This window comes from Parasteatoda tepidariorum, chromosome 5, assembly GCF_043381705.1.
Source record: "Parasteatoda tepidariorum isolate YZ-2023 chromosome 5, CAS_Ptep_4.0, whole genome shotgun sequence".
In the NCBI taxonomy this organism is placed as follows: Eukaryota; Metazoa; Arthropoda; class Arachnida; order Araneae; family Theridiidae; genus Parasteatoda; species Parasteatoda tepidariorum.
Genome location: NC_092208.1, coordinates 6,208,891 through 6,221,153, shown reverse-complemented (window position 1 = coordinate 6,221,153; position 12,263 = coordinate 6,208,891). Strand labels below are relative to the sequence as shown.

General features: G+C 30.2%; 1 protein-coding gene across 1 annotated transcript in view; it reads right to left on the bottom strand.

The window, feature by feature from the left end:
* Positions 1-1,023: 1,023 nt before the first annotated feature.
* The window catches only part of LOC107440785 (stargazin-like protein), a 124,484-nt gene continuing 113,244 nt past the window's right edge, over positions 1,024-12,263 (bottom strand). The window contains exons 3-4 of the mRNA XM_071180948.1: positions 5,947-6,087; positions 1,024-2,084 (exon numbers count right to left, since the gene is read on the bottom strand). Coding sequence (XP_071037049.1) covers positions 1,525-2,084; positions 5,947-6,087 — 701 coding nt within the window. The 3' untranslated portion in view covers positions 1,024-1,524. The remainder of the gene's footprint in view (positions 2,085-5,946; positions 6,088-12,263) is intronic.

Below are 12,263 nucleotides of genomic sequence, written 5' to 3'. Positions count from 1 at the left end.
TTGCATTTGATAAGGCTGAAACTAGAAGATAAAAACTAAAAAAGTTGAATATGTTTCGAATATTTGCATTTTATAATGCTGAAACTAAAGAATAAAAACTAAAAAAGTCGAATATTGGCATTTTATAAGGCTGAAACTAGATGATAAAAACTAAAAAAGTTAATTCTTTTAAGTGATAATTTCAAAAGTTTCTATCTAAACATGTAATTCGCGAGTATTTTATATAACAATTTATTTGAATTGCAACGAGAAGTTAATTTTCTTTCAGTATTTTAAAATTAATTCTTCCAATTATATTCAATATTCGTTTATCAAAATTTCTTCTTATCTTAAAAAATTTTTACCTAAAATTACATTTAAAATTTTTTTCCCAAAACGAAACGGGTAACTTTCCAAAATTATTTTCTAATTAAAAACAACTGACAATATATTAAAAAAAATCCGTTTGATTTGTGAATGAAACCTCGATTATCTTCTTTGTTCGTTAAATATATTCGTCATTAAAGTTTTAAAAAAAAGTAATAAAATTGTATGTTCTGTTTTTTTTAAAGAATATTTCGGTATTCATGTTTTAAAAATGTACTATACCCTTTCAAACAATGTACGTTTACACAATTGAAAAAAATCCAAATTTGTATATAATTTAAGAGATAAATTATATGTTTTCTTAAAGGATATTGAATGTTATACTTAACATTTAAAAATGTCGCGGTTAAAAAAATTGCATTTATATACTTTTTATAGACGAACGTTAATGTATTTTAAAATGTAAAAATAAACTTATTTCATGACACATGCTTATAATTATCGCTTGGAAAAGCGTTGTAAGCTCCTTTTTTTTAAATAATTAGAAGTATTTTAAAATATTATATTAAAAATTAATAAAGGAGTAATTATAGGCAAGTATATTACTTTATAATTAATATTATTAGAAAAATATTATACAATATTATATAATATTAAGTAATATAGATAATGATGTTTCAAAATCAATGCATTCAATTTATTAACATGTAGTTTTGATGCTCCTAAATATAAATTTAAGATAATGAAATTACGAATGTAAATCTTTTAATTCAGAATTCAAATTTAATAAATCATACACAGTATTCACCCAACTATTTAAAAAGAACAGAATTTAATAAAATTAGTACTTTAAAAGATAAATAAATTCTCTTAATTAGTAATTTGCAATATCATTATTTTCGACACGCATTTTAAAAAAGATAAATTAAGAGCGTTAGTTACGAAGAACCAAATAAATAAATAAAAAAATAATTAAATATTCGCGTACCTGGGCAGCTCTCAGAACTCTTTTTTCACCTATACCATTGCGATTTATTAACTATCTATAATTAGTTAACGAGGTATAAAAAATGTCGTTTTGTTTTAACAAAGTGGATTCCTTTCATCAGGAGGTCGAAGTTTCTTAGGAAATAATCCACTAATAAAATTTGTTCATTTTTTTGTTATCTAAGAGTATATATATATAATCCTTTCTTAAATTTTAAAAAAGGCCCATCCTCAAACAGGGGTTGTCCGCCTGAGAATCTCAAAGGAAAACTCCCTCGAAGAATACTCTCTGTTGATGTCCGCCGAAGTGGACACCGTGTTGCAGGTAGTGTCCCTGGACACAGGAGGGAAGTTGTAGAAGGCTAAGTCCCTCATGGATTCAGATAAAGGGATAGGGTGAGACTGCCTCCTTCCACCTCCACCTCTGTCTGTAGGATTTGTGTCCGATGTTTTAGAACACCTCCGACCACGGTGCCTCCTACAGGGCAGGTGGTCGTCTAGGTCCGAGTATTTGTGGTGTTGGTGGTGCGGCAGTGAGTGGTGGCGCAAGTGGTGGTGGTGGTGCCGTTGCTTTTTGAGCATGTCCACTTTGTGCCACTTGATGAAGAGAAAGACGGTGAATGTTCCCGCTAACTCGCACATCATGAGTCCACACACAGCTAAGATGAAACTGTAACCGTAGTGGTATCGGAACATGGGACCCTGGAAGGACGACTTGGGTCGCAACTTGTTTCCAACTTCAGACTTGAAGGTTGAAATGTATATCACCATACCTGTGAGAATGAGTAGTCCTATGGAAATAGAAGAAAATAAGTTCTTAATATTGTACTACACTGTTAGAATTTTCATTCTAAAATTATAGTAAAATAACAGGCATCCGATTAACCGTAGAAAATAAGTTCTTAATATTGCACTACACTGTTAGAATTTTCATTCTAAAATTATAGTAAAATAACAGTCATCCGATTAACCGTAGAAAATAAGTTCTTAATATTGTACTACACTGTGAGAAATTTCATTCTAGTAAAATAACAGGCATCCGATTAACCGTAGAAAATAAGTTCTTAACATTGTACTACACTGTTAGAATTTTCATTCGAAAATTATAGTAAAATAACGGTCATCCGATTAACCGTAGAAAATAAGTTCTTAATATTGTACTACACTGTTAGAATTTTCATTCTAAAATTATAGTAAAATAACAGGCATCCGATTAACCGTAGAAAATAAGTTCTTAAAAAGGACTACACTGTGAGAAATTTCATTCTAGTAAAATAACAGGCATCCGATTAACCGTAGAAAATAAGTTCTTAATATTGTACTACACTGTGAGAAATTTCATTCTAGTAAAATAACAGGCATCCGATTAACCGTATAAAATAAGTTCTTAATGTTGTACTACACTGTTAGAATTTTCATTCTAAAATTATGGTAAAATAACCGGCAACAGTCTGTCCATCCCATTAACCGTTAAGTTAACGGTAAAGACTATTTTTCACCTTTAAGGTTTCGAAACCGTTTATAACTAGTATGGTTATAAAAGCATGAGTACATGCGGTTTTTTAACCATTTACAGCTAACATGGTTTCAAAACTGTACAAAAATTTTTTAACTGGACATAGGAGTTAGGCTACCCGTTAGATAATGGGGATTGGAGAGTGCAGGACGAACACTCGTGTGTGTTAAAGGGAATGGAGGCGTCAACACTGAGATTCGAACCCCCGTTCCGTCGGTCGTGAGATTGACAGATTAGCTCTCTCGGCTATAATATGTACGCAGTTGCTTCATTAGGTGGGCTTAGTTGGTGCAGTAATTATTTAACCGCTTAAGGTTAAAAAAAATAGTTAATACACGATTTTTCTAGTTGTTAATAGTTTCATTAGCCTCTTATTTACGGTTATTTGACTGCTTTGTTTAATTATGGTAAAATAACAATTAAATAGATTGTTACTTAGACATTTATTCCGAGAAATTTCCAACAGTGTATTTGAAACGCTTCAGATGCAGATTTAACATTTTAGGATGATTTGTAACAACAGCATAGATGTGTTTTTGAAATAAAATATACAAAAGTTATCAAGAAACGAGCAAATCTTGCACTCACCTATACATTCAGCATGAGTAATAACTTCACGTAGCATTTCTATGATTATTTCATGATATATTACCTACAGCAAACTGATACATAATGGATGAGATACGTTCTTTATTGCCTCTAGGCACTAAAGAACACTATTTTAAAAGGCATTTGGTTCTTGCCTTAAGATCACTCATTCTTTGTGGGTTTTTTTTTATTCTTTTCATCCAAACTTTTGTCTTAAAATATGTTAACGTCGTGGCTCAAAAGAAATAAAACTTGAAGTTTTTTATTTTTTTTATTTAACCTTTTGATGTTTTGAATTGCATAGTAGTATTCAGGGTTAAGTTAACTTTCTAATGGTTCTAATGTAACTGGCATATACAAGGCATACATATATAATGAGTTGTTGGAATTTTCAAAGATATTTTTTTAAATATTTTTGAATTTTTAGTTAGAGTTCAATTGAACTAATATATATTGAAGAAATGCTCCGTAGAATAAATTAAAACAGAGACATTCAGTTAATTTAGTTCAGTTGTAATGTAACTGACATGTTCAAATATAATGAGTTAATGGACAGAGACATTCAGTTCATTTAGTTCAGTTGTAATGTAACTGACGTGTAAAAGTAAATGGACAGAGACATTCAGTTAATTTCGTTCAGTTGTAATATAACTGACATGTTCAAATATAATGAGTTAATGGACAGAGACATTCAGTTAATTTAGTTCAGTTGTAATAAAACTGACATATACACGACTGACCCGTACAAATATAATGAGATAATGTAAATTTTATAAATACTTTTAATTTTTACTTAAATATCAATTCAAAGATTATGTAATGAAAAATATTTGGTGAGACAAATTAAGGCACTGTTCAATTCAGTTGTGGCATATATGCAACACGGCATACATATAACGAGTAATTGAAGTTTTTAGAAATACTTGTAAATATTTTCGCAGCCAGAGTCTAAAATCGGGAGATCTCGGCGGCCATACTATTAAGAGTAAATCATTTGCCATCGACATGTCCATCACTCAGTTAATGAGTGACTAATGCCAAAAACACTGCATGGCCGACTTTATGCTGCACTGGCAATGGGGAACTGAATTGCGTGGAACAAACTTTATTACATATTAGATGTCTGTCATGTAATAAAAGGGTATTACATCATATATTTGTAACTAAAAGTATAAAATTTAAGCACATATGATTGCTTAGAAAAAATTATTACAAAATGACTACTCAGAAAAAATGATTACCAAGAAAAAATTTTTAATTAAAAAATGATTATTTATAAAAACTGATTACCAAGAAATTTCTTTTAATTAAGAATGATTAATTTAAAAATGATTACTTAAAGAATGATTACATAAAAAATGATTACGCAAAAATGATTACAAAAAAATGACTACTTAAAAAATTGATTTAATTTATATTTAATATTTATTCCAATTTTTAATATTTTTAAAAATTTAATTTTTGCATCAAGGCTAGTTAACGTTTGCGTTAGATTTCGCCGCTACCAGAAAAATGCGAAATCATTTCAAAAAGCATTTTATGACATCAATAAATCATCTTTTTCTACCTACTATTATCTCCAAATATAGGAATAAGTGGCCAACACTACTTACCGTTCCTCCTTCTCCGTCACGTGATGAGGGGATTATGCAAACAGGTGTTGGTTTAAAAGTGAATACCATTTTACCATTGCGAAAGCAGCCTACTTATATAATTAATCTATGTATAGAACAAATATGTCCAACTGCGCTTTTTTCAATGCAACACGTGGATCTCGGCGTTGTTAAAGTGACGCGAGGCAATTCACGGGAAGTACATATCCCAGTGGTGACAAAAGGTTTAAGGTCTGTTGTTTTGAAAAATCGAACTTAGGCTACATATTTAGGGTCCATTGCAATAAAAAAAAGTGTTACGAAATCATGGAAAACTTTACCTGAGAGAATGAATGCGATCCCTGAAGCAAATGAGATGACATGTTATGTGGGACATGCTATGTGTGACATGTTATGTGTTATGAGATGACATGTTATGCGCTATGAATTAATGGAAAATTTTACCTGAGAGAATGAAGGTGACTCCTGAAGCAAATGAGATGACATGTTATGTGGGACATGATATATGTGACATGTTATGTGTTATGAGGTGACATGTTATGCGCTATGAATTAATGGAAAATTTTACCTGAGAGAATGCGATCCCTGAAGCAAATGAGATGACATGTTATGTGGGACATGATATATGTGACATGTTATGTGTTATGAGGTGACATGTTATGCGTTATGAAATCATGAAAAATTTTACCTGAGAGAATGAAGGTGACCCCTGAAGCAAATGAGATGACATGTTATGTGGGACATGCTATGTGTGACACGTTATGTGTTATGAGATGACATGTTATGCGCTATGAATTAATGGAAAATTTTACCTGAGAGAATGAAGGCGACCTCTGAAGTAAATGAGATGACATGTTATGTGGGACATGCTATATGTGACATGTTATGTGTTATGAGATGACATGTTATGTGTTATGAAATCATGAAAAATTTTACCTGAGAGAATGAAGGCAACCCCTGAAGCAAATGAGATGACTGGTCTTCTGCGGCAGAGAGTACCCAGAACACACAAAAAGTACCCAAAAAGAAGGGTGAGGCAGCTCGAGAAGATGAATACTGAAGCGCGTTTCACAGCATCTGGCAAACAAACAAGAAAACGCGTTAGTTCACGTCATTACATAAAAATTAGAAAAACGCAAAATAGTAAAAAAAATGTATGAAAGCAATTGACTTCACCATCTAGGAGCATGAAAGCACGAACGTATGGACAAATAACCAAAGAATATTCCTACCATAAACGAAAAGAATATTCTGTCTCTAAAAGAAGAATCAGGGAATAGCTTCAAGAGATGAACTCAAAAATGAGTCTTACACCTCCTGATAACGCATAAAAATGATATATATGATAAATCAATAAACACAAAACGGAATATAAATGTGTTTGGTTTTGCTGCTTTCTGTTTAGAAAACGAGTTTATTCATTATCAAGAAATGTCACAATTTTTTACAATGTTTTTCAACAGATCGAACAAAAAAAAATTCAACAAAAGAACAACAAAAAACGATTCGATTTGAGGAAAAAAACATTATTTAGAGTTTTGCACAAACGTTAAATTCAAACAATGAATTTTCCTCCCGTTTTTTAAATTGATGGTTTATATCAGCAATTCCTGATTTTTTTCCTGCTTGTTAAACCCTAAATGATCTACCTTTTTCTTGGCAGAGCTCAGACTTCATGAATAATATTCATTAGCAAGGTGTCGATAAACTAATAATAGTGTTTTAAGTGGCGTTAAAATGAAGAAATTCTTGCTTAATATACTACATTCATACGTGGTTCTATATCTTCCCTTAATATTAACAAATAATATTCACACTCGACCAGGTATTATATTACATATTACACCAAAGAAAATTATTTCAGGCCAATTAGGGGGCCCACAATGTGCCACTAAAAGAAGACGTGTCATTATTTTGAAAATATTTGATTGAAAAAAAAAATAATAGGAAATATTTTCCTCCTTTTATCTGTATCAGCCCCAAAATTTGATTTATGTCAGATAGTCAAATTCACAGGTCTAGAGTGGCATATAAAAATGCTTTTTGTTGTATGCTGAAAGTGAATAAGGCAAGCTAAACTATGGTTTAAAAAAACTGTTATTAACGTTGAAAACAATAATTGTTATCTAAAAAACATAGTTGGATACTTGCATTTCAAGAAGAAGAAGATCACAGAAGCCCATACATCTGACTTATGAAGTCAGCTCTAGCTGATAGATTATAAGCAAAATTGTGTGTTAAAGTTGAGCTTAAGTTTCTCTACATAAGTTAGAATGTTAATTAACGTTAAGTTAATTAAATACAGTACCATATCGCACATCGAATTTGTTGAAATATAATTCTTTTTCGTCTACATCTTTTACTTAACTTAGGTTTATTGTTTGTTTATGTATTTTATTATAACTGTGACAGATTTTTGCTTTGTGTACCTGGCAACTTCGATGCATAATTAGTTTGTTTATGTTCTACGTGGCTTCATGCCTGTCTTTGTGTTACGAAAGAAATGTATAGTGAAAGAATCTTTGTGTGGGAATATAGAACGTGTCACTTAAGAAAATTGATACTAGACTTGGCTTACGTAAACAAATGCCTCGTTTCGACGACCAATCAGGATCGAGATAAACACACTACGTCACTTACAGACATCTCCAGTGGTGATTGTGAACCCAAGTCAAAATACCGGAAAATTTCTTGAGTGAAAAAAAAAAGTTTAAATCGAATAATTAGAAAAAAATTTAAACAAGGTTTTTTCCTTTTTTTCAACGTTTCTTAGTTTACTTAAAATATATTTAACATTTTGCACATACCTATGAATGACCTAGAGAAGTAATTGAAATTTATAAATATGTCTTTCTTTCTTGAGTTTATGATTATAATAACTATTTATTGATAAAAAATGAATATTATTCTTGAATATAAGCTTATAAAGTATTTGGCTCTTTCTTACAAACAAATAAAATAAACTGTTTTTTTAAGTTCCACCTTTGAAAATTTGATTTTCGGAAATTTTTGTGATCAATGATTTTTTGAAATGTCAGAACCTTCGATCTCCGGAAACTTCCGGATCACAGTTAGCGAAAAATCCGGATTTTTTCCGGAGCACAATCAGCCCTGCATATCATTCTTTATTATTCTTTTGGTTAGTTTATTTTAACCTGAAAAGCCATATGAGAAATACTAATGAAATTCTTTATAAATGCTTACATTTCTAATAATTTGTTCAACATATTGTTATAGAAAAAAAAATTTTTTTTTTAATATTGCTATTTCTTTTTTTGTTTTTTTACGGCATTTACTTAAAACTTTTACTTAAGAATTTTCACTCATTTTAGAACATTAAATATACAAATAACCGACTCTAAGTGTGTTAAAAGTTTTAAAGAAAATGAAATTCTCTCATGGCTTTCACGACTAAAATGGGTTAAGCGTTTTAGCCTTTAATAAAGTAATTTATATTTTTAAGAAGATAGTAAATAAAAATCTAAAACACCTAAACAGCGTACGATTAAACTACATTAAAGGAATTCCTAATGAATTGTAAAGAAAAAATTTTCACGAAATTAATTTTTTAAAATAATAATTGACAATATTGAATGTCATATAACCAAATCAATAAATTATGCAATATATATATAATAAATATATTACGTAATTATATAATATTTGATAACTATATAATATTTGATGGTAGTCATTTCATTACTTAATAATAATTTCACAAATTGAGTAAATTCTTACATCAATAATTAGGAGAAATTTATCAGCAATTAAGTTTAAAATAAACACTTTGGTTATCGTTCTAAAATATACGTTTATTTTTTTTTTTAAAATCTACTTTAAATTCATCTTTCAAATAGTAATTTTAAAGATAAATATTGCCCCAAGAAAGAAAAAAAAACCTTTATTTTTCCATCGCTAAATTGAGATAATTCTAAACGTTAATAACATTTTATTAAGACAAAAAATAGATTTGCATTTATTCTTAAAAACTGCAAATTATCTTTCTCTTCAGCGAATTATTTTTACTGCACTGAATCTTTATAAAAAAAGTTATTTTCGATAATAATACGATTAAAAATTTGAATCAATCATTCTTTTTTTTCAAATACATTAAAAAATTCATAAAACCATGAAAATTAGAAACGCTTATTTTGATATTCATAACTTTCAAATTCCAAAAAATGGAAACATAATACTGAAATTATTAATTTATTTTTATTAGAAGATTCTACATCATGAATTATTTTCGATCGAGCTGATTTTTCCGAAAAACATTTCCTAAGAATAATAATAATTTTATTTTCATTATATTTTATGGCGGTTGTAAAAGAATTTTTGCAGTTAAAGAATATCATAATTGATGTGTTAATAAAATAAAAATTGCATTTCAATGATAAAAGAAAAAATATTAAAATTTTGGACGAATAAAACGTGAAACGCTTTTTTTTCAGCGACGAAAGGAATAAGATATTTTAATAATGGATTGATATTAAAATTATGCGCCGTAACTGTCATTTATTAAACATAATTAACATGAATTATAAGGGTAAGGAAAATTAATTAAATTTATATCATCTCAGCATTGCTTTATTAATATTTAATTTCAGGTTTCTTAATTGCAAATTTCAAAAGCAATGACTTTATAAGATTTGTTTTATTACTTGTGATTTCATTGTAAAGTGCAGAAAAAAAATTTAACGTTTGATTTATTAATTGGGTTTTTGCGTACATATATGTAGTTTAATAGTGAAATGAGTTTATTTGGTTTATTTCTTTGCTGTTTTTCATAGTAAGAAGCAATTAAACATGTCTTCTAAAGAATGGGTTTTTTTGTTCTAACATATTCTGATTCATTCTAACATATTCTAACATTGTCTTCGCTGTTCCATGAACGATAATTTCCGGCAAATATGGCGAATTCTTAATATGATGCAAAATAGAGCCATTTAAATTAATTCTTATTAAATCCAATTATTAGACGTACTCTAAGATTCTATGTAAAATCTTAATTATCAGGTGATACTATACAGCTTTATTGTTTTTACAAGACTGAAACAGGTTTGTACTTGTTTCCGTTCGTGTATCAATTGGTGAAATGAGACGATATATAATATAAATTCGACAATTGGACAAATTAGACGATATATTATATAAATATAGAATATTTATTATATCAGGTATTATATTAGTAGGGGAGAGTGGGGTCAATTGTAACAGGGTACGATTGTAACAGAGCAAAAATTTCGAGTGTCGGGTTCTAGATTTGGTTCCTAGGTGGCGCACAAGGTGTATTTAATAAATCTACATGTACACCCCTGCTGGCAACCATTTTTATGTACTTTTGAAAGAGTTACATCACAAAAGATATTTTCACGCCACGCAAGTACTTTTTTTGGTATTAGAATATTATATTGTAACAAAGTAATTTTGTTTAAACAAATAAAAATTAGTAACCGAATATGTAAGTGGACACTTTAATTAACATTTCAATAAAAAAAAAATTAGTTTTGCTAATTAACTAGCATTGTTTTTAACAAATGAAGCTGAAATGGCGTCTTGGGGACAATTGTAACAATAAGTAAAGGGACGATTGTAACAGCTGAAAATAAATAATCTTATGTTTACAAACCATTACTTAACTCTTTAAGAACCACCAATAGTTTCCTATATCATTTATATTATGTTGCATGTGCATTATTTTATTTGTCACCTTTCACAGCATAAATTAAAATTTTTAACCCCTTAAAGTTAAAAGTTTAACCCTTTAGGTCTCTGCTCATTATTATTTTTACTCCTAAAATATCACTACTATTTTGATCAATAAAAAAATATATCACAACTATGATAATATGTATAATTAACTATGTTTTAGTTGAATTTATGAACTGTTACAATTGACCCCGTAAGTGGGGACAATTGTAACAAGTGCACGACTGTCAAAAATTGTTAATAACTAATATAATAACATTTAAAATAAGGTATTTATTTTTTTTCTAGTAGAGGATAGTCTACTTTACTCGTCTGTCAAATAATACTAATAAGATATTGGATTTTTTTTTAAATTGAAAATAGTTAAGTAAAAAATGTTACAATTGACCCCACTCTCCCCTATACTATAATAATTAGACCAAATTATTAGATGCACTGTAGCGCTTTAATAATTGCATGTTTTGCACAAGTTTATATGCAATACTTATATATTTAAACATACATGTAATGGGTTTTTATTCAGGAGATTTTTTACATACCTCCTACTTGTATTTATTTTTAACGTATTGCATGACAATGTTAATCAATTGATACACGAACATAAACAAGTGCAAACCGGTTTCAGTCGCGTAAAAATAATAAAGCTGTAGAGCATCACCTGATAATTAAGATTTTCCATAAAATCTTACAATGCGTCTAATAATTTGGCCAGGGACTGTACTTTATGTTCGTGAAACTATCGTGACCGTAAAAATCAAAGTCTGACGGTAAATGTTTTCGCTTAGATATATGGCCACTGGACTGTAATATGACGTTATTATTGTAAAAGTTATCTTCACTTCAGACCTTGACGTAGTTCGAGACTCAGATAATTCATTGTCTGGCGAATCAAAGCGAAATAGCGTAGTGCTGCCATCTGTCGAGAAATGAGAAAGTGGTGTGCTCTATATTCGCGGTCAATAATATAGAGGAAGCGTGAAAGATCCTTATTCGCCAGCTGGGTTTGAACCCGGGACCTTTGTGACAGTAGTCAGATATTTCATAACCATCGTTGAACAGCCGACCCAATATTTGGGTTTACGACTACTAATGTTCACCTTCGTATCCTTGTAATTTTTAACCCAATCCAGAAAACGAGGGAACTCCTGGATCAAGTATTTGGAGAAATTTTGCCTTCGTGGTGGACTTTTTTGAGGGAGCTAACCCGCATTTGCGTCACATGGAGAGGAAGACCACGAGAACCTCCCACGGTTAGCCTGACGGCAAAGGGACTCCCATGATCCGTCTACCACTGAGGATTTCGTATCAGCAGTGTGGTCGGTGCAAGCCGGATGCGGATTCGTATCGACCAGCCATCGGTGGGATTCGAACCTGGTTCACCTCATTGGAAGGCGAATGCTCTACCCCCTATGTGTGACCATCATAAAAGAGGGTGTAAAGGTACGCAAAACAAAGAAGCGAAAACTGTGCAGAACTTGTGATTTAATGCTGAAATTAGCGCGTACTAGAACTCAATCTTAAAGGTTTCACCTTGAATATGCTAA